A 25,325-nucleotide genomic window follows, 5' to 3' on the forward strand; every position below is an offset into this window, starting at 1 on the left:
TCGGATGGCCGCACACACACTGATGTGCAACACAGAGCTCAGGAGGACGGGGCAGTTTCTTGGCATCGCACGAGAAAAAAAAAAACATGCACGCACATTAAAAAAAGAGAGGGAGAGACAAGCATTTCACAAACATCCAGATCCATCCCTGCAGTTTTTGTCAACAGCGAGTGTGTTTTTCCTTTACGTCCCCGCTCCTCCATCGCTCATCCATCGTTTTTTTTTTTTTTTTTCTTCCTTCTTCTTCTTCTTCTTCTTCTTCAGCTGACAGAATGAAACCGGTGGATACTGAAGAAAAGCGGGTTCTCTGCAGTGTAGCAGGGAGTGTTTATTATTCCCAGTGCACTCATGAAAACTGATGGTTTTATTGTGCCTCTCTTTCTCTCTCTTTCTTTACCCCCCCTCCTCCCCTCTGTCTCTCTTCTTCCAGGAGACTTGCACTGCCACGACCTGTTGCGACTCTCCCGTTCCAGAGGAGCTCCAACAAACGATCATGTAAGCATTATATTATCTGACGCACCAGAAAACAACAACAGTGGTGCAGCCAGAAAGATAACAGAGAGTAAAGAAGGGGTGGGGAGGGGGGGAACAAATAAATAAGGAACGAGGTGTGAAAGTCAGAGCTCGTCCTTTTTCGCCGTGAGGCCGCTGCTTCACGCTTGTCATCAGAGGAAGTGTTGTGTCTGGATTTAGCTTCCTTCTTATTTTCCCGTCTGCTCCATGTTTCACTCACTGACTCGTTGCCAGAATCTCTCTCTTCCTCCTCCTCCGCTCCCCCCATCCTCTCTCTCTTCCTCCGCCTCCACCAACATTTGACGATGTGGTCTTAAGCGCTGCAGCAGCTTTTAATGCAAAGAAGCAGGAAGGTTTAACACTTCACACGACCTCTCAGAGCCTAAATGACGGTGTAACGGTCGAGATACGAGACTGTACAGATGTGACAGAGGTGGCAGCGCATTAATGTATCTTATCATCCGAGCTGAAGCCGGTGCCGATGCCGTAACCCCCCGAACTCCGAACGCCGGCCAGCAGCTTTATGGAGAACGAAGGCATCAGCTGGAGCGCTTAGGCAGAAATGTGCTGTGACAAGTCTGGATGTAGGAGATCAGGAAATGGAGGGATTATGGCTAAATTACCCTTATAAATCAAAGATGCTTGATTGCTTCTTAATGAAGACAGAAGACGTAAACCATGTTACACAAGGAAAAGGACAGCAGCAGAAACAATTAGGGGATGGCCCACAGGTCCTGGGTTTACACACTGCACACTAAAGAGAAGCTGCAGCTTTTCACGAGTCTGTAGAAAAACTTTGGATCAGTCGCTGGCAGGTGAGAGTCGTCTTCAGGATGACAACACCGCTGGTTTAAGGATTTATAGTGTTTTATAGATTATTTTTCAAGAGTTAAACCGAAGTCTCGCACAGTTTCCAGTCGGTCGCATCAAAATAGAAGAGGAGAAGCAGCTTGCAGCCAGCGCGTAGTAGGCCCGAGGGTGTGTTAGGGTTCACAAGAGTCCTCTCTCCGTGCAACAGTGTTGAATATTTCGAATTTTCGTTTTGTTACATCAGAAAAAATGCAACATTTCAGACCAGACTGCGCCGCGCCTGCTGTTTACGATCGCAGGACTTTCCCGTCGCACCTGAATGAACGTCCCCACGAGAGACTTAAAAAAAAAGATGCTCAAGTTATTATTTACAAACAGCCGCCGGCCGAGCAGCAATTTGGTTTTTGTATACGAGGCCGTGCGTTACAGTCCTTTGCCCTGCAGGAAGAAGCCATGCTGCCAGTGTCTGTCTGCTGTGAGAGACAAGGCCCAGCTCAGACTTGCAACGCTTAATTTGATTTTTTTTGCATTAGAGAGAGTTTGTCCAGTGCAGCTTCACTACCTCGCTGCAGGATCTCATCATCTCTCATCAGGGCTGTTTGCTGAATCCTGCAGATATCTTCTTATTGTTGTTCAGGCCTGAGGAGCTCATGTGCATCTGCAGTGTCTCCTTCCTCCCTCTTTTTCTCTCTTTCTCTTTCTCTTTCTGCATCTTCCAAACATATGAACCCTCAGAAAAACACTACAACTTGTACTTGGCTTTTATAGGAGCTGCTCTGGTCTCACAATGACCCCATTGAACCAAAACCTAGTCCTTATTGGCCGTATTTTTCACTCTAGATTACCACTTAGAGACAGACATGTCCATTTGACTACTTGTTTCCCTCGACATGGCGGTGAGCCCTTAATGTAACGTGACTCTTTCAATATGTAGCTCTGAAATAACCGACAGAAGCTACGCTGACCACCTCTAAACTTAGCATTAGTCTCTTTTACCTCAGATTCGGAGCGCTCGGTTTGAATTATGGATGTTGTCATTTCCTGGTTATGTTCAACCACATACTGGCATACATGGTGCAGGATGGCCAAAAATAGCCTGCTAAATAGTTTTAGACAGACAGTGCTGCACTGTTTCCTCGCAATTTCATTTTAATGGCACAGTTCCTCTGGTGAGTTATGGGATTTTTAACCCCCCGCCCCCAATGCACAGTGGGCAGGTGTAAAATGTAGCAGAGTTCACTGCAGCTCCGTACGTAAGTATATATAAGTCTCCTTCAGCGCTGCAGAAAGACCTCCTGAACGTTGTATGTGCAGCAGCAGCAGCAGGAGGAGGAAGTCCCCCGACGTGGCCGCCTCAGGACCGACAACAGTTCACTCTGTGTTCAAGCAGCGGCGGCGAAAGACTCGTTCTTTTCGCAGAGACATAAAAACAACTTGCATGGAGTTTAAATAAAAAAGAAAAAAAGGTAACACTTTACTTTAAATTGTCTTTATGTCAAGTTGTCAGAACAAAAACATCTCAAACAATGTCAACTTTGCATCAAAAGTGACATAACTTACCGAATGACACTTAACGACAGCTGTCATAAGTATTCATTGATGTTTATCACAGCTGTTATGTCAATCTTATGAATACCTATTCAAGTAAAGTGTTACTGAAAAAAAGAAGGAGAAGTTTTGAGAATAAAAGTGAAAAAAGTGTGAAAGAAAGTCCAAACTGAGGAGAGGAGATGTAAACAGAGTGGGTGGGGGGTCGAGGGGTCGTCGCCGGTAGCAGACGAGTCGACGCGGTCGAGTTCAAGATGGAGGGAGATGAAGTTTGGCCCCGTGCGTGAAGGCTATGGGCCCCGGGGCCGTAAACTACAACCTAATTGAAGGATACCGTGGAGACCCCACTGTTACCGGGCGGAGAGAAGAGGTGGTGATTGAGGAGGGGGTCCCTTCCCTTTCTCTCTCTTTCTTTCTCCCTCTCTCTTTCTCTCCGTTTCCAGCCCGGGAGCTCCGTCGGCTGGAACAATATTGGTCTTGGCGAGTTGCTGCGGCGAGCAAATGCCTAACCGTGTCCATTTACGCCTAACATTTGCAAGATATAAATAATCCCTTTCCTGACTGTTGCTCAGCGCCGCTCTCCGTGGATGCATTCCTCACTTATGAAACTGATGTTTAAAGCGCCATTACTCTCGCCGCCCCGTGCCAATTATTAATCGGCTGCGGGTTAGATAAACTATTTTACCTCGGTGCAGGTCATCCTGGCATACCTGGCTGCTGCCTCTCCACCTCCCCTCGCCCCTCGCTGCCTCCCCTCCCCTCCCGTCGAGGCCTGGCTCCCCTCCAGCTTCCCCATCTGCTCCCTCTGAACATCCTGACGGCTCTCTGGGCTTTCTTACAGCATGTCTGTTCCTGTGTCTGACATGCAAACCTCTCCACTGTCTGATTGTTTGCTTTGGTGCGCGCTCTGCCAAACACGTGGACGCACTTATCGCTCACCTTGGGGTCTTCTTCTCCGTGCGTCTCGCCTCTCACTCTCACTCTTGTGCATTATAGCGCCTTCACTTTTTTTTTTTTTTTTTTTTTTTGCTCTCCAGTCGTCGGCGGCTGAACCGTTTCGAAATGGCGCCCAAGATTGGTCTTAAGTGGCCCTGAACCCGGGCCCTTTGCGTACAATTTATCCGTCCATTTCATTTTTCACAGCTTAAACACTTGCAGACACGGGAGTAGATGTGGAAGCACACTGCAAAAACTCAAAATCTTTCCGAGAATATTTGTTTTATTTCTTGTCAAAATGTCTAATTTCTAGTCAAAACTAATCTCTTTCAACTTAAAATAAGATGCATCACCTAAAAATTAACTTGTTTTTAGACCATTTTCACTTGTTTCAAACAAATTTTCACTTGAAATAAGTAGAAAAAGTTTTTTCTGCTTGTAATAAGGAAGAAAAACTTGCTCCACTATCATTTTTTTCTACTTATTTCAGGTGAAAATATGCTTGAAAGAAGTAAAAAGTGTCTAAAAACAAGCTACTTTTTATGTGATGAGTCTTATTTTAAGTATAATGAGATTTGTTTTGACTAGAAATAAGACACATTTTCTTGGTAAGATATTTGAGTTTTTGCAGTGCAAGGCGGGTGCAGAAGGAGAAAAGTGGCATTTTATTTTGAAAGGGTAGAGCCTGATAACCCGTCAGAGACCACCCACCTCCAGGTTTTTATCTTCTCCCGACACATTAAAACTCTCTGCATCTTGGTTCTGTGTCCCAGTGTTGACTTGACTCTGATACATAAAATCAACTCTTTAATTCAGACCAGCTCTTCTGTCTTCTGTCCTCTCTCTCTCTCACGTCCTCACCCCGACTTTGAATAATCAGCTCTGCTTTTAAAGGCCAGAGAGCGACGAATGACAAAGATCTCATCCTGTGTCATCTGGAAAATTCCACTGGTCTCATGTTGGTTGTTTGAAAAAGAAAAAAGAAAAGAAAAATGAGGAGACACATGCAGAATGAAAGAGAAAGTGACAGAGTCCAGTTCTGCAGAAGGAGAAGGCCATCTGCACGCTGGCGAACCGCGAGGGTGACATCAGCTCGTAACTCACAGAGCGCTGACTGGGGGGTCAACTCCGCTGTCTCCTCATCCAATTTAAGGAGATCAATGACAGATTTTCTAGCTGCGCTGGTTTAATCCACAAAGCTCTGAATAAAACCAAGTGCAGTGCAGCGTCCAACAGAGTAAAGGTGAATTTCTATTTTTTACAATAATGAGAATAAAGACATAAAAACTGATCCTGAATCCTGCTTAAACAAACTCATCCTCTCTCCTCGTCTCACCCTCTCTGTCATCCTCTGTGGTAAAACTCTGGTATGTGGTCGATACATGATCCACATGTGTCCCCATCCAGGGTGAGGAGTTTTGTTTTGTTTTGTTTTGTTCATTTAGATCCCCATTAGCTTTTGCCACGCAGGCAGCAGCTATTCTTCCTGGGGTCTTTTCATCTTAATAAATGACAAATACAAACCATTATTTAACACACAACACATTAATACATAAAAACAAAAATAGGCTACATACAGAAAACACACACTGCAAAAACTCAAAATCTTACCAAGAATATTTGTCTTATTTCTTGTCAAAATGTCTCATTTCTAGTCAAAACTAAACTCTTTCCACTTAAAATAAGACTCATCACCTAAATATTAACTTGTTTTTAGATCATTTTCACTTGTTTCAAACAAATTTTCACTTGAAATAAGTAGAAAAATCTGCCAGTGAAAGGAAGTTTTTTGTGCTCGTAATAAGGAAGAACAACATGCTCCACTATCAGATTATTTCAAGTGAAAATCTGCTTGAAAGAAGTAAAAAGTGTCTAAAAACAAGCAATTTTTTAAATGTGATGAGTCTTATTTTAAGAATAATGAGATTTGTTTTGACTAGAAATGACATTTTGACTAGAAATAAGACAAAAAATTCTTATAGATAAGATATTTGAGTTTTTGCAGTGCATATATTACCAGCTCCTACATTGAATCACTACACAACAAGGATGCCAAGACCCAATTTACAAATATAGGCTACTAATGTTTAGTTGGGGTTCTCCAGTCAGTCAGTCGGGCTGGTTAGTGTGACTGCTGGTGGACCGGCTGACTTTCACGGTGTCTGCGAAAAAGTTGGCAGCCGCAGCCCATGGGCGGCCATCGCTCCCATACAGCGCTCGTTGCTCGTTCAGTAAATAACAGGCTTGGTGCTGCTGCAGTGCACACACACAACAACATGTGCTCGCATCGGATCGTGACTTCAGCGCCGTTCTCACGGCTCCGGAAAAAAAAAATGGCAGTGAGATACAGACGTTGTCCTGTCGATTTACATTCTGCAGCAGCAGCAGCAGCAGCGTTATCGCAGGGTGTTTCATTAGACTGGGAATGTGGGAATGTGGGTGTGCAACAAGGCCATTAGGCCCTGAGAGCCGTTCCTCTGGCAGATAGGCACCAGATGAAAGTCTTCCACTCACTGTGTAATGTGGGGCCGCACTTTAGATAGCTTTATCACTGTCATAACGGTGTGTGTGTTGTTTTCTCTTTCAAGTCTAAATACCTTCGTGGTCTAGGTGCTGGTTCAACTTAAAACGTCACATTACTGTACAACAGGCGAAGGGCAACGTCAGGGCCTAACATGTGAAACAAGATGTCAGATAAAGGGCGGACGCGTTCGTCTCAGCGCGTCAGAACAATCGCCTCCAGACCTTCCTATAGCACGGAAAACGGCCTCGGCGCTGATTGGTCCTGACTGGCTGTTTTGGCTAGTCATTAACTCCTCCGACCGTGATGCAACATCTCCCTCCGAGCTGCAGTGCGCTCTGGGAAATGAATGCTCGACCGAGGCGGCGAGCCCCCGGCCCGCGCCGTGTTAGACGGTGTTATGTATGTTTTGATTTAACCTTGTTTGGCCAGAATGGGAACACGTGAAGGGGAGGAAGCATCTATAAGTGCCTCCAAATGTTCAACGCCATCTTGAAACGTACACACACACATGCACACACATACACACCATATCTCAGCTACCATTTTGAAACCATCATGTTGTAGCTGTTTGGATGGCATCCTCCAACATCTGGGCTCATTTCAAACACTTTCACATCTTTGAGTGAAGTGCACTCCTGTGAAATACATTCCCCTCTAGGTCACTGTGAGTCGTTGAGCTTTATTTCCATATTTAGGAGCCTGTCTTGAGTTTTTTTTTTTTTTTTAATCTACTGTAAATGTGTCTCTCTCTGTGAAGCCTCAGCATCAGACGAACCGCTGACTTTCACCACAGACATTGTCTCACTAGGTAACAAATATACAGATGTGTTTGTGTATCTGAAGTAGAAATATTAATTTAGTAGAGAGTGTGATGAAGTCGATTCTCATAGTTCAACAAAAAACTCAAGGTCGTCTTATTGGCTTTTTTTTCAAAGCTTTAAAGGGATAGTTCAGCATTTTGGCAAATTGGCCCATTGCCATAATCCCTATAGTGTTAGGAGTAGGTTCGTTACCTTTAATTGTCGGTGCAAGCTGTTTTTAGAACGGCGGAGCAGAGCCGCAAGCTGCTCAGAGCTACGCTACGGAGGCTCATGGGATTTCTTGGTTTCTCTCATCAAACTCATCAAATACACAATCCAACAACTCCACAACGCTCTGGTGGACAAGTTGTGACCTGCACATTCACCACGCTATGAGATGATAACAGAACTTTACCAGACAGAGTTGTTTTAGAGGAAGATTCATGCAAAACCACTGATGCACGTTCCCATCGGGGGTAGTTTTTCATCAAGCAGTCTCTGCATTTACCTCTAAAACAACTCAGTTTTGGAGTTGTTGGATTGTGTATTTGATGAGTTTGATGAGGGAAACCAAGAAATCCCATGAGCCTCTGTAGCTCTGAGCAGCTCACGGCTCTGCTCCGCCGTTCTAAAAACAGCTTGCACCGGCAAATAAAGGTAACGAACCTACTGCTATGACTATAGGGATTATGGCAATGGGCCAATTTGCCAAAATGTTGAACTATCCCTTTAACAGCCTGTCACGGTCTTCATCATCTAGTTAGATTACGACCTCCCCTGCTAACTGAGCTGTGATGAAGACTGTGAGATGTGGCTGAAAGCTCCAGTGATGGACCCTTGAGTTATTTCTTAACGTAGTCGTCGTACCTGTAGAGACAGTAGTAGTAACTGTAGAGCCTTACAAACTGAAGCTGTTTCAGTTTTGTACATTAAACGTCTCATCTCGCGTCAATGTGTTATTATTATTATTATTATGAGTTTATTATTTATTATATAGACAGATAATGAATCAAGATCTTAACTCTTCTCTTGTCTTTTGTTTTGCTTTTCTAAGACGATGTGGCCGTAGAGTTTGGTAGGTTTCCTCTTCTTATTCTCTCACCTCCCTTTAACGTACGTTTTTATATATAATCCGACATCTTCTCTCTTTTTTAACTGTGACTCATTTCCATTCCCTCGCTTACTATCGCATTCACAGCCGAGGAGATCGAAGGTACTTACTTGTCTCACATCTCCCCAGCTGGATAGGGCTTTTACTGACGGCCGAGGGCGTTTTTCAATGCGCAGTAAAACCCTTGGTGACCAGTTTCCCCCCTCTCCATAATCCTTGTGTTGTAATGAAATGAAAGGTCTACCTCTCACCTCTGCTCCCCATCCTTCCTGTTTTCATTTGGCCTGTCTTCTCATGTCAAAGCTAATCGCTCTTAAGGGGGGGAAACATCGGACGTCACGTTCAATCTCTCCCGGAGAGTTTTGGAGCGTTTTGCAGCCCATTGGCTCTCCTCTCTCTCTCCTCGCATCGTATATACGAAAAGCTTCATCTCTCTCCAGCTAAACTTGTCATTTCCATTAGAGTGGACGTTGTCTGGAGAATCATCCCTTCACACGCGCCCCCTGCAGTAATATCGCACCTGCCCAACTCATTCATAATAATAAATAATTCATAGAGAGAGCAGCGGCCAGTGATGTAGTGGACGTAAACCCAGATTAACCCGGATTAAGATGATTTTTATTCTATTTTATTCTATTTTAAAGGTTATTGCACTGCATCACTGGCTGTGTCTCCACAATCTGGACATGATTAACCCAAACTAGCTGAGTACTAATGAACTGTACCTGTGTGTTATTGTCATGGATGTCTTGGGTAAAGGTGTAGTTTCTGTTTTCTTTAATGTGATGTTCTGCCTCTTCTGGCTTCTTTCTTTCTTTCTTTCTCTCTTTCCTTCCTCCTCCTCCTCCTCCTTCTTCTCGTCACCAGAGGATGCCGACTATAATGGTGGACTCCACCTAGGTGAGAGACGTTGTCTTCTTCTCTTTCCTTTTTCCTCCTCCTCCTCTTTCCCCCTGCCCCTTCCTCCCTCCCTCCCGACGCTGCTGCTGCCTCACTGACGCATAAACAGTGAAGACAGTGACAAAGATTGTGTTAGATTTCCATGTGTTAATGTTTCCTCGAACTCTTTCCTCCGTAGATTAACATTTATTGTCTGTGCCATGTTACACGCTGAAATAGTTTTTCTGCTTTTCATAAACCTCTTGACATGTTCTCTTAAATCCCAGAGTGTTTTTGGTACAACTGATTCAACTTGGATTCCCATGTAAAAACACACAAAGAGTAATTTTGTAGTGGAACACTAGCCTACATTGTGCTATTTCTGCTCTTTTGCTGACAGCGTGAGTGCACTGGCAGATCCTGTCATGGATTTGCAGAATGTAGTAGTTATCCTGTTCTGCCTCTGCTGTGGGTCTGAGGACATCTCTGAGAATGGTTCTGGATGGATTTGGGTTAAAAGGACGGCTTGTTTTCCACGCTTTGTTCTGGAGGTCCGGCCGAGGCTTCGGCCCCGTTGATGTGGTCCCGGTTCTGACTTAATGACAATTACCGTGGCCCGGTTTGGTTCAGCAGCTCCTTTCCAGAGAGCTGCTTCCAATTCTCTGTCTTGTACAGAAAATGTTCCCCATCGTGTTTTTATTACCACTGTCATTTTCCCCCGACAAATCATAAGGCTTCGTCCTTCTGCAGGACCACAGGCCATCGTAATTGGCCCGAACACAAATCCTCAGTTTGTATCTCTCTCTCTCTCCCTTTTCAGGCTATATTCAGCTGTTGAGGTCAAGGGGTGAACCGGCCTCAGACCTCTCCGTGCACACACTACACACACATTTAGACTCCAGATTTCACGGGATATCCAGTGCACACATGAGTTTATAAATACGAAGTTTGAGCCATGTCTGCCAAGCTCAATCACGGTCACTTCCCAGAGCCGAACTTTGCCAAACACCAGTCCGAGTTAGTTTTTTCCACCCGTCTCTGTCCCCTTCGGGCTTGCCCTCACCGTCACCCTGCCTCCCCTGTTAGGTCAATGACCTCAGCCTCTCCTCTTCCTCCTCGGTACCCAAACAACATCCAGCACTGACTGTAGCGGGGGTTAGCAGCCTTTTTGGACTCCAGCAGCTTTCGAATGAGGTTTAAGTGAAATGAGAGAACCTCAGGAGGAGGAGAAGAAAAAAAAGCTGTGAGTTATAATAACATCTTCTCTATGAGAGTACTTGCTGCATGGCTTTTCTGCCTGTTGGATGTGGTTGTATGATTTAAAGTTGGCCCGTCCCTAAAAGTTTGAAATCCTAGAACTTACAGATGCTTTTGCAATGCTACTGAGGTTGCATGGGGAAATAGAGGAGGCGGTGGGAGGGAGGGAGAGAGGGAAGGGGGGTGGGTAGGCAGTTGTTGTCCTTAGATTTTGGTTTGTTTTCCCTTCATGCTTCTCTCAGTGATGCAACGTCTGTAAGGTCGGTTGCCAAAAGCGATCCTCGAGCGCTACTCGGGGGCGAGCAGATTCCTGTGCTCAGATGTTACTTGATTTTAGAGCCAGCAGACGAGAGAATGAAACTAGAGGAGGCAAACAGCGGTCTGTCCCATGATGCCTCCTTATCAAACCTCTCTAGAAAAACAGTGGATAAAGATTTTCATCTCTTCATTTGCGTCCAAAGAGAGATTTATCTTTGTTTGAGTTATGTTTTCCAGTCCAATCCTTTCACCTGCACTGAGATGGGATGGATGGATGGATGGATGCATGGCAAGATGCTGCAAATCAGTTAAAGCTGAACAAAGTGGGGCTGTGAAATCCATTAGCCTCTCGCACTCCCATTATGGAACAAATGGAAAAGTGTCACAAACTGAAATAAACTGTGTTTAAACAGCGTTTTTTTTTAAAGATGCAGGTTCCAGGTTCAATAGCGGCGGATGTACCGGAGCCAGTACATTGGGATTAGGGAGGTTTTTCCCTCCAAATCCGGGTCCAGGGCCGAGAGGAAACTTAGTTTATAAGATGATATGTGTCTTAATGGGCAGCCAGCGTTTGGACACAGTTAATACAGGTAAATGTCGTTGGCTGGGACAGGTGTGTTTTTATTAGCTTGGTAACCAACCGTTCTAGTTGTTTAAAGAGTTGGAAAAGGGAGGTGGAATTTCCTCACTGCGGTTTTGTTGTAGAGCATCTTCTCCGTCTGAACATCAGACTGATGAGACAAACAGGAAAGCAGGCATTTAGCCTCATTACTTCTGGCGCACGTCGGCCCCTTTTGGCATGTTGATAGTGGCTTCAAGGACTTCCAGTAGAAGCAGAGGTACTCGTGTATGTGTGTGTATGTGTGCGTGCAGTGCATTGCAGTGCATTTCTTTCTTTCTTTCTTCTTTCTTTTTTTTTTTTTTTTGCCAACACATAAGGCATCAGGCATCGTTTTTGAGACGAGACATTCCTGAGCCCAAAGAGCTGTGGGGATAAAGACGGAGGGGAAAAACAAATAGCACTCGACACAAATGGACGTCTCGCAGCCAGAGGTTCTAGAGCATTATTTCACCGTACGAGCCAGTAACACTCGGGTTAGGTGCCACTTTCCAAAACGCTTTGTGCGACGGCCATGGAAAATACTTCCCCGAGTGTGTTCCCCCCAGATAACACTAACGACTTCACCGCCGCCGCCGCTGATTGCTATACACGGACGTATTTCAAGTGTCACACCAGCGGTTGTGTTGTGTTTATTAGCGGGGAGGTGAAGCACATGGGCTGATTGAAACAGGCCAAAGGGCTGGATATAGGTGTGGGTGTGTGTTTGTATGTGTGTGTGTGTGTTGCTGCCGGAAACATTTAGACTCTTTATACAATCAAATATCCCGAGATCAGCCGTGGAGTCCACTTTACTACTGCAGCATGATGATCACATTCACAGATGCCTTTTTAGCAGTTGTGTGTGTGGAGGGAGGGAGCATCTGAAGGACACACTCATGTCTGGATATGTCCACTTCCTCCTCTCCTTCTTCTTCATCTCCTCCACTTATACTCCTCTCCCATGTCTTCCTCCTCCTCCTCTTCTCATCTCGACCTACACGACTTTGACGATCGACCGCGCCTCCTTGTGCAAACTGTTGTGTTTTTGTCGATTATGAGCTGCAGCCGCCTGCTCTTCTTCCTGCGGGGAGCATACAGTACGTCAGTCCGACCGCCCATCTCTCCGACTACCCATTAATCCAACTTTTCTACACCCATTGGGCCGACTGCCCGACCAAAATAATCCCTTTATATTACGACCATGGCTAAATCCGACCACCCAGAATTCCGACTATAAACCCCAGAATATAGCGATGCGTAGCACTCGCGGCTTTCATCCACAAACCAACGTGGGAGAGCTCCAAGGCATGCGTAAAACAACAATTTTGACCACTTGCTGCTGTTTAGTTAATTTTTTAGTTAACTTTTGTTTCTCTTGGATTTTTGTGCATATTATGGAGCCGTTTTGGACCATGTTTATAAGCCTTTTTTTCCTGGATTAAATCTTCAACAAGCGGCGTCAAAGTGTGCGATTGAAAACGCATCGCCTCCTTCGGATGCCGAGACTTTGTGTTTATTACACATGTCTTAAAGGGACAATGAGGAGTTTCTATTTGGTTATAAAAAAGTTTCACGTTAATGTGGATGAATCTACGCTACCCACACTTGTTAATGGGCCCATTTTCGATAAATATATTGTTTTGTCTCTATCATTATTTTGTTATTAGGCTATTAGTGGTGGCAGAAATTTTCGGTTTCGTGGCGAGTCATGAGAATAACATAGAATAGGTACTTTATTGTCATTCAAAATACACAGTGTGCATAGAACGAAATTTTGTTTCACTGACTCTTGGCACGCCACCGAATCGTCGTTTATGGTCGGAACTACGACGGTTATGTGATCGTCTTCGAACCTCTGACTTTAATTCTTGATGAATGAAAACATGAGTCTGTCTTGCGCCGGTCAAAGAAATGTACGGTGCGCACGGAGGCTCATAAATGTAGGGTGAAAACGCTTCGCTTTTCCAAAACTCCTCGTTGTCCCTTTAATGAAAAATGCATGAACAGGAGCTGGACCATACGCGCTTTTGACTAGACTGTGGCGCCGTCAAAATACAATTGATATCTCAGTCAATATGTATGTTCTCCTATCCTGCTTCTGGGCCGGATTAGTCGGGCTAAAACACTGTCGTAATTACTAGGAGTCGGAACACCGGGCATACTTAAAGGACAATTCTGGGAAAATTCAACTCGGGGCTGTATTTTCCTAACATTTTAGGTCTAAAAGAAGGAATCTGAAGATTTTCAGTTTAATTGTTGTTTAATTGTTCTCAGGCTTCTCCTCTTTCAGACATCCACTGGCAAACGCACGACCAGAGTCCTTTTTGAGTCATCTGTTTTGCGGTAGTTGTGTCTGTCCCCGCATCGACACGGCAGCGATGAATGGAAGCGGATGCAAGTTCCGCTGCTTATAGGCAAGCCGACATGTTTGCATCCGCTTCCATTCATCGCTGCTGTGGCGATGCGGGGACAGACACAACTACCGCAAATCCACGAGCAATTAAACTGAAAATCTTCAGATTCCTTCTTTTAGACCAAAAATGTTAGGAAAATACAGCCCTGAGTTGAATTTGCCCGGAATTGTCCTTTAAATCGAGGAAATGGGAGGTCAGACTATAATGGACGCAAGAATATAGAAATGTATGGTCGGAGAAATGGGAAGTCTGACTTTTGGGTTGTTGGAGAAATGGGAAGTCTGACTAACGGAAGCAAAAATATAGAAATGTATGGTCGGAGAAATTGGAAATCGGACAGACGTCATGCCTCTTCTTCCTCTTCTTCGCTGTCGGTGTAATAATGGCTGACAGTGTGGAAAGCATCCTCCTCCTCCACCACCCTAACTCTCCCCCCAAACCCGACCATGAGCTTTCCTCATCCCTTCCAACCCGAGCCAGTAATGGGCACGCATAATGAGGCCGAGAGAGCCGGTAATGCTTCCCACATTCGGTGCCCACGAATGGGACTTAGTGTTACAGCGTCAAACCGCAGCGTGCGGCATCGAGCCGAGGGTGAAATACTCACTTAATCCCCAGCTGCCATGCCTGGTTAATTCCATAGATATCGTCTCCATTAGCCCCCTCACCCCCCCCCTCGAGGAGAGAGGAGCTAGAAGAGCTGGGATGGCATCGCAGCAGCAGCTTGGGGCCTTCACATCGCAACAGGTGGTTGGACCGAGCCCCCGGCCTGCAGCAGCAGCTTCCCCGCACTTCCTCCCCGTGCAGAGTGAAGTTTGATTGGAGGAGGGGGAGAAACAGTCATTTTTTATCCCTCTCCTGTGTTGTCATCCTCGCGAGCGCCCACGCGTGACGTCTGGAAGACCTGACGCTTGTATTGTTCTCAGGCTTCTCCTCTTTCAGACATCCACTGGCAAAACGCACGACCAGATCGAGTCCTTTTTTGAGTCATCTGTTTTTTGTTTTTTTTATGAACATTCGTCTTACTGTACTTTGCTTTTCTTTTCTTTTCTTTTTCAACAGTTGCAGCCGTTTCTTCTTTTTTTTAACAGATGTGGGGTCGTAGTAGTAATTTACAGGATGTTGGTGTCCGAGTGGGCAGCGGCAGTGTGTGTGTGTGTGTGTGTGTGTGTGTAGTCACAGTTTGCCGAGGCCTCCGGGCGCTTTCTTTACGCACACGCTGAATTTCCTACGTGGCTGTAAGATATTATCACACTGGAAAATGGGCTTGGACTAGGACTGCTGGTGACTTCCAAGCAATTGTGTGTCTGTATGTGTGTATGCATGTGTATGTGTGTGTGTGTGTGCAGTCACAGCTTGTGTTTACACTGTGTTAAATATGCTCATCTCTTCTTTTTTTTTCCTCCTCTTCTTTTTTTCATGTTTCTGTTTCACTGAAATGAATCAGAAAGTGTCTGTGTGTGTGTGTATGTGTATGTGCATGCCCGATGCGTGTGTGCGTGCGTACACGTTTTCGGTTGCAGTTCTGGCAATTACCCAGTCACGGCCTGGTGCACACCATTATGAGGTGCGTGTGTGTGTGTGCATGTGTGTGTGAGACTAAAGCAAGGAAACTTTAACTCCACGTCCCCTGACACACACACAGACACACACACAGCGTTCCTCTGCAGAAAAACACTCCAAGGCGCTGCCACTGCTCCGCTCTCATTCCAGGGAAATTCAAAACAGAGCTATTGTCAACAAATTAGATTTCGACCTGTCAGGCCGTTAGAGGGAGGCACCGGGTCTCTGTGCCACACGGATCATCATCATAACATTCCTTTTCTACTCGTAACTCCCTCATCATTGCTCGGATCGGATCGTCCTGTGACAAACATGTCGGCGTTCCAACATAGCTGAGGCTTCTCATGACAAACACGCAGACCTTCTTCATTTGAACAAGACGGGAATCATTCCTTAATTCTGGATCAAATTAATTTCCATCCCCGCCGTCAAAACCGGGTCGGAGAAGAGACGGTGGAGGGATGGGCTGCAGCCAACTGATGCAGGAGGCTTTTATTTATTTATGGTTTTTCCGAGTAGCGCGTGTCTGGTCTAGAGCTGAGAACCGGTCCCTCCAGGGGCCGGGGACGGAGTTACCTGACCAACAAAAACATCAAAACATACCGCAGTAAATACGTAGTCGCCGGTCGCTGCGAAAGACAAATTCATTTTTTCTTTTTGGCCGGGTTTAGGCTGAGAATTATCGCTAGTAGCCCACTGGTTTTCTTGGTTTCCCTCATCAGACTCATCAAATACACAATCCAACAACTCCAAAACGCTCTGGTGGACAAGTTGTGACCTGCACATTCACCACGCTATGAAATAATAACAGAACGTTACAGACAGAGTTGTTTTAGAGGTAAATTCATGCAAAACCACTGATGCGCATTCCCGTTGGGGGCAGTTTTTCGGCAAGCACTCTCTGTATTTCCCTCTAAAACAACTCTGTCTGGTAACGTTGTGTTATTATCTCATAACGTGGTGAATGTGCAGGTCACAACTTGTCCACCAGAGCGTTGTGGAGTTGTTGGATTGTGTATTTGGTGAGTTTGATGAGGGAAACCAAGAAATCCCATGAGCCTCCGTAGCGTAGCTCTGAGTAGCTCGCGGCTCTGCTCCGCCGTTCTAAAAATAGCTTGCACCGACAATTAAAGGTAACGAACCTACTGCTATGACTATAGGGATTATGGCAATGGGCCAATTTGCCAAAATGTTGAACTATCCCTTTAAATAAACAAATCAACCAATCAAACATAAAGCTGGCTCCTTTCACCATACAGTAGCTGTGTATGAGATAAAGAGATATAAATACATGTTAAACCATCTTTGCAGCTGCATGTGGAGACAGTGACGTCACAGTGGTGATTTCTGCAAAACTAAAACTTATTATAATGAAGAGGAATCGAACATGGGATCAGCCTGCTGCAACGTGCACATGCAGCAGTGTTTTCCCAGCGTCTACGTAGAGCTGAGTCGAGATGAGTGGTTTAGAGATGGAGGGAGAGGGGACGCTGCTGCTGCTCTGATAACACTCAGCCGTGTGCTGCCGCCATCAGGAAACCACATCGGTTTGCTATTGTTTCCAATATTTGGATGAAACTGCCCAGGAGGGTTTCAGAGAATCTGAAAGAGGGGATACCGGATCACCGAGCCGCCGCCGCTGCACCTGCACCTGCCTCCAGTCCAGCGTGGAAAGAATCAGAGAGAGACAGACAGAATTAATGAGTTTGATAGTATTACTTTTTAAGGCCCAATTAGGCAGCAGTGTTGTGTTTATATCATGATAAATGTGCGAGCGCAGCGGCGGTCGTTGGTCGTTGGGCTTTCAGCGGGATATCATTAACATCATACTCTCTCTGTTTATTGTAATGATGTTAACCCCTGTGGATATTGGTTACAGTTTGATATCTTTACAGGAGAAATGCAGATGAGTGGCGTTGGCTTTCCACTGTGTGGCAGAGGCTAATATTATATATATAATAGGAGGTGGGAGGTTGGAGGTATTGGGGAGGGGGAGGGGGGGCTGCGGGTGCTGAATGAGTGGATTAACCACAGGGGGAATGGCACAGACAACGTAAGCCACAGCTTTGCCCACAGTGGAACAAAGTCTGCCCTAAATGTTCAGTGTAACATTAGATGCAGCAGACTCGTACATACACACAGGTCCCATGCAAAAACATTATTATCATTATTATTATTTATTATTATCATTATTATTATTGTGCGCCCATGACTTACAGTGTGTTTCATTTATAACTCATCACAGGCCCGTCGCTCTGTCGCTTATTATTAAGAGACTGTTTGGAAAAGAACAAGCAGAAGAGAAGAATGCAGACTCTCTCTCTGTGTGCTGCATGTCTGCTCCGCTCCGCAGTGGTTTGAAAATGTTGTGGAAAGTATTAAGAGATGAGGAGGAAAGGAAGGGGAGGGGGGAGGAGGGAGGTATCAGGAGTCGTGTCAACTCCTGATTCTCCTCTCAGTCCATAATTTTCATGCTGCCTTAATCTCACTCTGGCGTCCCACATCGTCTTTTTTCTTTTTTTTTTCGAGTTCATTAATTACTGATTAAGTGAAATGATGACAAAAAAAAAAAGACAGAGAGAGAGAGAGAAACCTGAAAACAACCGTGACCCAGTGCAGAAATAGGATATGAGACATCCTGCATTCTTTTTTTTTTCTTAATTTTTTTTTTTTTTTAAAGTCTCGACCAACATCTGTCATAGATATGAAACCGTAGTCCTCAAATTAGGGGCCGAGCTCCTCCTCCTCCTCCTCCTCCTCCTCCTCCTCCTCCTCCTCTCGATGCTGCTGCAGATCATCAGATCCAGGCGTGCGCGCTCTCCCTCGGTATGTCGGTTTTGTTAAGGAGCCGCTCTGAGGACGGGGCACACACCATAAACCAATCGGAGATGACAAGTGTTGTAAAGTGTCCCGTGCACATGAGGAAACGGTTCTCCACATACATACACACACAGACACACACACACACACACACTCACCCTGTCACTGTCTAAAATTGCAATGGGAATGAAGTGCAAATCATAGCCTGACAGTTTCTGTGAACAGCCATTAAGCGACGCGGCGGTAATTTCATACGATTACATGATAAGAAAGAAACTTTGCGTCTTCTTCTGTTTCTCATGATGAACTTTGCAGAAGCACAGACTAGAGATGAGTCGGGTCTGACTTTATTAAAACAGCAAGCAGCAACACTCTTTCTTCTCTGTAGCTGAGACAACCACACACACACACACACACAAGAAGAAGGAGAAAAAAAACCTCCATTACATGTCACCGGGGGAAAATGTGAATAAAGTGTTTGAGGGTGATATCCAGGGAAACTGTTTGGCCGGGCGCGAGGCGGTACTTCTTTCACCTACAGCAAAGATAGCTGTCATAAAACTGAGCTGCACAATACAATATTAGGTATTGGACACGGAGCTGAGTGGAGGTGTTTGCCAAGACGCTGAAACCACCATAAATCCAATCGCACAGCTGCAGACTTATGTGTAAAGGCTACATACAGTACAGTCAGCGTTGGAAATCATCACGCACCCTCATGCTGAGATGTACTTCTTTCTTTTTGTGTATAATAAATGTGCAATGCATGTATGTATGTGTGTATTAATGTGTTTCTCTCGACCTGCAGCCGGGTTCAGGAGAAGCTTCCGTCTGAGCCGCAGAGACAAGAAGACCAACAAGTCCATGTACGAGTGCAAGAAGAGCGAGATGTACGACATGGCCGACGTGCCCACGTACGAGGAGGTGACGGCGTACCGAAGGCCGAGCGGCGGCCGGCACCGGCTGGTGGTCCTCGTGGGTGAGTAATAGACGACTTTATAACCTCATCATCATCATCATACGCTTTTTGTTTTGGTCTCGCAGTGCAGCTCTGTTTCTGGGAGACCTGGCACGGCGAGCAGCGTAGATTTTAAAGGGATAGTTCACCCAAAATTCAAATTTCACTTCAAATTTCACCCTCATGTCGCCTAATAAGAGCTGTGGGAATTTTCAGAGTCCTCCGTTCCTTCTCTGAGTTACGAATGTGTTACGTTGTGAATGGATACCAACTATCTTCGTCCAAAAAGACACACCAAAAAACATCCAAATACCTCCATACTGCTCGTCTGTTATGTCCTTCTTGTATTGAAGCCCCAACATGAGAAATTGTTCCGAAAAAAATTAAATAAGTCTATATTTTAAGCTTGTTTGTAGCGGAAGCTCCCAGTGTCTCAGTTCACTGCTCTTCCTGTGTCAGTGCAAATCCGGCAGAACGATTTCTCATATCGGGGCTTCAATACAAGAGGGACATTACAGACGAGCACTATGGAGGTATTTGGATGTTTTTTGGTGTGTCTTTTTGGACGGAGAAAGTTGGTATCCATTCACAACCATTATATGGACAAATACTGCTGCACGGACCCCCCCCCCAACGTAACTCAGAGAAAAAATTGAAATTTGAATTTTGGGTGAACTATCCCTTTAATAAAGATTCTCACCTTCCAGCGTGGTGACAGATACACATCACAGAAATGAGCTGCATGACTCAGACTCAGAGCTCCCCCCCCCCCGGCCTTCTTGCCCTCCCATGACCCCCATCCATTCGGTCACACAGCACTCCTCAAATATAGGGAATCGACGCAGCAGCAGACCTCATAATAATCAGTCACATTTAATACTTTCATTTACTTTACGGCACCTTCGCTCGCTCTCAATGTGCCCCCAATTTTTCAAGCTGATGGGATTGTTAACACTCGCCCGGAGCAGCGGGCGTCACGGCGGCCTCCAGAAGAGCTTCACAACCTGCCAACGTCTTGAAATGAAGTTAGCGGCTTCTACTAGTTCCTGCAGGACGAGCGCTGCCAGTCCAGGTGCAACAGTTATAAAAGACCTCAGGATTCCTAAAAGGGGGAGGGAGGGGACACACACAACTGTGCCATCATCATCAGAGAGCGGAGTTCGAGGCTTTTCCACATTTTTTCCTTTTTAGGTTTTGTTACTTGTAGCAGCGAAAAAATGACAAGAATGTCTCATCTGACACAGATGGAACAAAACATTCCCCCCTTTAGAAAATCTTCAGCGCGACTCCTTCCAATCTATTTCCATTCATCAGCAAGGACCCAAAAGTCTGTCCTCAGCTTTTCATTTCAGATCTTCCAGCGGCAGTTTTTAAGCATTTCTGAGTCGGATCTAGAAATGAAAACCACTGGCAACAACGAGCAGGCCTCTCTCTCTGTTCCTGTCTGTGTCTCTCTGCAGAGCGGCGTTCGCAGCCTGATTAACCAGAGCCTCGGTTCACTTAAACACAGAGCCGCGCCGAGCATGGACTTCATCACGGCGCGTTGCTAATTAAGCGAGCGACCGTTGCTTCTCCCTGCCAGTGTGTCGCAGCCTCACACAGAGGATGCTGAGCCTCTCCCACCTGTCACACTAATGTAAATACGTTCAATTAACTTGCAGGATTTTGGAGGACAACCCTATGGACAATTTCAGACGTAACGAAGCGGAGGGCCAAGGAGAGATCTGCTTTATGTTTCTCCCCCCTCTCTCTCTCCTGCCTCCTCTCCCCGGGGTCTCTTGATTTTTCTTATTAGAAATCTTTTCTGTCCAACTCTCTTCTCCTCTCTCTGACTGCTGCTGCTGCTCAGCTCTGTTATTCAGGGACACGTTATTCCTCAGTATATAAGTGTTTTCAAAAAGAAAGGGGGGAGAAACAAAAAGAAAAGAAAACTCTCTCCTCGGAGCTGTATCTGCTCTTAAAGCAGCTTCAGACCTGCGATCAGACCGCTTTCACTTCCAGCCGTTGATCATTTGCAGCAGTTTACAACAGCAGATCGCCCCCTGCCGCGTCCAGCCCGAGGAGAACGCAGCCGCTCTGCTTTCTGACCGCTTAAACTCTCATGTGTTGAAATGATTTTAAGATTTTTCTGATCACATGAAGACCTAGAACAACAACCAATGTGACCCGCATAAGTTCACAGCTTTAAAACTTCTGGCTGTCGAGGTTTAAATCTAAAGGTGGCGGTGTTTTTTTTTTTTGTGGTTTTTCTTCGAGCTGCAGGAGGAGATAAGACAGAGTCAGTGACTTCTTATAAACCACCTCTTAAAACACATCTTTAATAGACTTGTTTTTATGTGATGTCATCTTTTCATCATCTCTTTTATTGCTTTCACGCATCATCTACTCTCCGCAGTCATCTTTATTAATATTGAAGTGAACTGTCTTTCTGTCCCGCTCATGTTTGGCCCTTCAGCCTTCAAATGTCAGAGCACTGACTAATCTCTGTTTTTTTTTTATGAATGATTGCCATAAATATGCAACTGGAACTTTTAATAATACCAGCGGGGAGATGATTTGATTTCAGACAGACGAAGCAGCAGCATCTTCTGGTCTGAAATGACGACTCTTCTGTGAGCAGATCGTATCGGAGCAGAGGAAGGAAAGTCTGCGTTGGTGCCGACGGGACCGAAGCCTCCGCGCCTGACTTGGCTTCAGTCCTGCACTTTTTCCGCTCTGCTCCAGCCTAAACCCCCCTTTCTGTATTATTTTTATATCAAACAACCCCCCTCCTCCTCCTCCTCCTCCTCTTCTTGAAGCCTGACGGCGTTTTTCATTAACGTGGTCGTCGCACAGGTTCACGGTACCAGCTAATGAATGACCCGCTGCCCACCTCTCGCATTTTAATGGAGTCTGAGATCTGTTTCAAAAACAAATCAAGATGCTTATCTGGGGGTTTTTATACTTTTTTATAACACCAGACAGCCAATAAAAACATACTTTTACATACTGCAAGAACAGATTGACCCAACCACCGGCGGTTTTGAGAGAAATCAGATTATTTAACTTGACAAAATGGTGTGCTGATTTCCACATTTCCGTGTAACCTGACCCACTGAACTCGCAGAAAGATTTTTTGATGAATTGAACGTTTTTCAGTTTTTGGGGTTTAGCCCGAACATATTTCAAATGCACTAATGCCTAGGTCAATGTTTATGTGGTATCCAAATATATAAAAGTGGAACTCTATATTAAGACCGTTGAAAATGTAGTAGATTGTAAAGGATCGGTGGTGGTTAACTTACCACTGTCGTCTTTTAAATGTGGTGGCAGCAGTGGAGCTCTGTAATACTATGAGGGGGCAGGGTGGGAGGTTGAAGGCCGGGTCGGGACAGCGCCCGTCGCCCGGGCCTCGGCCTCACCTCGCTGCACAGACCGGCCTGCGATGCGCTCCACGTTTGGCCTGGAAGTTATTAAAGGGATAGTTCACCCAAATTTCAAATTTCACTCATTATCTACTCACCCTCATGTCGACTAAGGGCTGTGAGAATTTTCAGAGTCCTCCGTGCCTTTTCTGAGTTACGGGGGGGTCCGCACAGCAGTATTTGTCCATATAATGGTTGTGAATGGATACCAACTTTCTTCATCCAAAAAGACACACCAAAAAACATCAAAATACCTCCATGCTGCTCGTCTGTAATGTTCCTCTTGTATTGAAGCCCCAACATGAGAAATTGTTCCGCCGGTCACAGGAACACAGGAAGAGCAGTGAACTGAGACACTGGGAGCTTCCGCTACTAACAAGCTTAAAACAAAGACTTATTTAATTTTTTTCGGGACAATTTCTCATGTCAGGGCTTCAATACAAGAGGGACATTACAGACGAGCAGCATGGAGGTATTTGGATGTTTTTTGGTGTGTCTTTTTGGACGAAGAAAGTTGGTATCCATTCACAACCATTATATGGACAAACACTGCTGCGCGGACCCCCCCCGTAACTCAAGGAAGGGACGGAAATTTGAATCTTGGGTGAACTATCCCTTTAAGCTTGCGATATTAAAGGCAGCTTCTCTAATGAGTGTGGTAATGAAGTCTGACACTTTTACTGGCACAGCGATCGGTAAGGCCAGAAGCAGCGCGAGGGCCAGAGAGAGAGAGAGAGGAAAAAGAGACAGATGGAGAGGGAAGAAAACACATAAATATAATGTAAATACTGCGGCTTAGTCCAGAAAATTGGGGGGTTATGCCTCTTTTTTTGTATTTTTTATTGTGGCGTTCAGTTTATAAAGTTGCCTGTTGTATTGGTGCATTGTTAAAAACAAACAATGCACAAAGAGGTGGCGTGTTGAAGGTCAGACGGTGGAACTGGCTGCTCCGGCTTGTAAAAAGGCTGCCGGTGGGCCGGTGGGCCGGGGGCCGGGGGCCGGGGCCACCGCTGTCGGTGCAGCTGGAAGCGGCTTTAATCGCCGTCTGAGGTGCTCTGAAGAACGGCTGCTGCCACGCTCCATTGATATCGCAAGTGGCGAGCAAGGGAGCGATGTACAAGGTGAAAATGGGTTTTAACGAGCAGCGGGGGGGCGTCAGTCAGTCAGACTGAAGCCAACAGGCCTTAGTGGAGGGTCAGCGGTGCCTTGTGTTGCCGCTGCCGCGCTCTGCCACCTACAACAACACCACACGGGCCCACGGCCTCGTTCAAACAGCGCCGCCGCATTCCTCCCAGCTCCCGAAACAAATTCAAAATGAACTCCATTTCCTCATCTTAATAAATCACCCGAGCAAGAACCTCGGCCCCCAGGTTCTCTCTCCTCTCCTCTCCTCTCTCTCCCCCTGAGCCAAGATTGATTGCTGTCTTCGCTTGGCCATGTGCTTGTTTATGCGAGACTCTCACCACAGAATGCCTCGTGCCGTCCCTCTAAAGAGAAGGTCGGGGTATTTCTTTTTTTTTTTTTTTGCGTGTGTGTCCTTTTGAATTCACAGTTGAGCTTGTGTGTGTGTGAGCTCTGAGGAAACAGCTTTTATCACTTACAGCAGTCGCACAATAGGACTCAAAACCATGTGTTAGTGGGTGCAGAGGGAGAGAGGGAGGGAAGGAGGGAGAGGGAGGGCACAGGGTGTGAATTGGTGTGTGAAGCAGAGGTTATAGTGAAAAGAGTCTTGTCCACACCTATTTATCCAGCGGTGCATCACAACTCCACAACCTCCACCACGCTGCTCGCTGCACATACAGAGAGGAAACAGGAGCCGCTCTCTCTCATAAAAACACAGCGCTTGTCTTTTTTAAATATGTTTTTCCCCCCCTCCTTCTCTCTCTTTCTCTCTCTCTTTCCACCTAATCCGCATCACTGAGTGAACTCATTGTCCATTTGTTTTAGACGAGCGGCCTGCTAAACACATTTGCCTGGAGAAACGAATTTCCAATAGGGTTCTATGCGATTGTAGTGCCTGCCCAGAACGTCAGGCATGCGAAGAATGTCAAGCCCAGATCAAGCAACCGTCTCCAACTGTCCACACGCTGCAGAGCTGTGGTAAAACACTGAGACGCAACGCACAGCCCTGCACTTGTAACTCGACAAAAAAAAAAACTGATTTCTTGTCCAGTCGGTCGATGACGGCGATGCCAGTCGGTTCAAATCAGGATGATGATGTAGCACCAAGAAGAAAGAGGGAGGGAGGGAAAACAGGAAAAGAGGAAAAGAGGAGAGAGCGACTTCCATCAAATTAAATCCAGTCTAAACAAGGTTACATAAAAATAAAAAAAAACATCCACTAACTGCATTTTGCATGAAATCAACTCCTACTATAGGTTTATGAGATATTTGTTCAAACCAGTTTTGCAAATTTTCTTTGTTCCTTAATATCTAAATTGAATTTATTTCCTCACTTTGATTGAACTTTACCATCTCCACATGTCGGGCTGAGCCGAGTGCCAGAGGGATGCTCAGCCTCTGGAGCCGCAGATGCATCAATAGTCAATACTCCAATAGTTTCTCCTGCCTCCTCCTCCTCCTCTCCCACTCGCTGCCTCAGTTTCCCCACTGGGAATGTGATGGAAAATCCAGCTGACTTGCATCAGTGCGGGAAAAGAGACTCTTCTTGCCTTCGCTCTGAACTCATATTGGAAGTTTAATGTTGTGCCAAAGAGCAGCAAAAGAGAGGAACCGGTTAAAAAACTGAGTGTAACCATAGAGTTCCTGTAGCTTTGTCATATTAAATCAATTATCTTTGCTCCAAAGGCTTTTTTACCGGCTTGATTGTGTTTTAATTTAATATGAAATTAAATTCACACTGTGGTAAATTGATTTAATGATACGTAACAAAAACACTGTAAAAGGAGAAGAAGACGACCGAGCTCAT

At 45.5% G+C, this 25,325-nt stretch overlaps 1 protein-coding gene across 2 annotated transcripts in view; it reads left to right on the forward strand.

Moving 5' to 3' along the window:
- mpp7a (MAGUK p55 scaffold protein 7a) overlaps positions 1-25,325 on the forward strand; it is a 165,517-nt gene that overhangs the window by 121,359 nt on the left and 18,833 nt on the right. Inside the window, exons 11-12 of one of the 2 annotated variants that reach the window (XM_083995638.1) lie at positions 431-495; positions 18,843-19,013. In XM_083995638.1, the coding sequence (XP_083851764.1) occupies positions 431-495; positions 18,843-19,013 (236 nt within the window). The remainder of the gene's footprint in view (positions 1-430; positions 496-18,842; positions 19,014-25,325) is intronic. The other variant, XM_083995639.1, reaches the window with a different exon arrangement.

The sequence above is a fragment of the Trachurus trachurus genome (assembly GCF_905171665.1).
Source record: "Trachurus trachurus genome assembly, chromosome: 20".
NCBI lineage: Eukaryota > Metazoa > Chordata > Actinopteri > Carangiformes > Carangidae > Trachurus > Trachurus trachurus.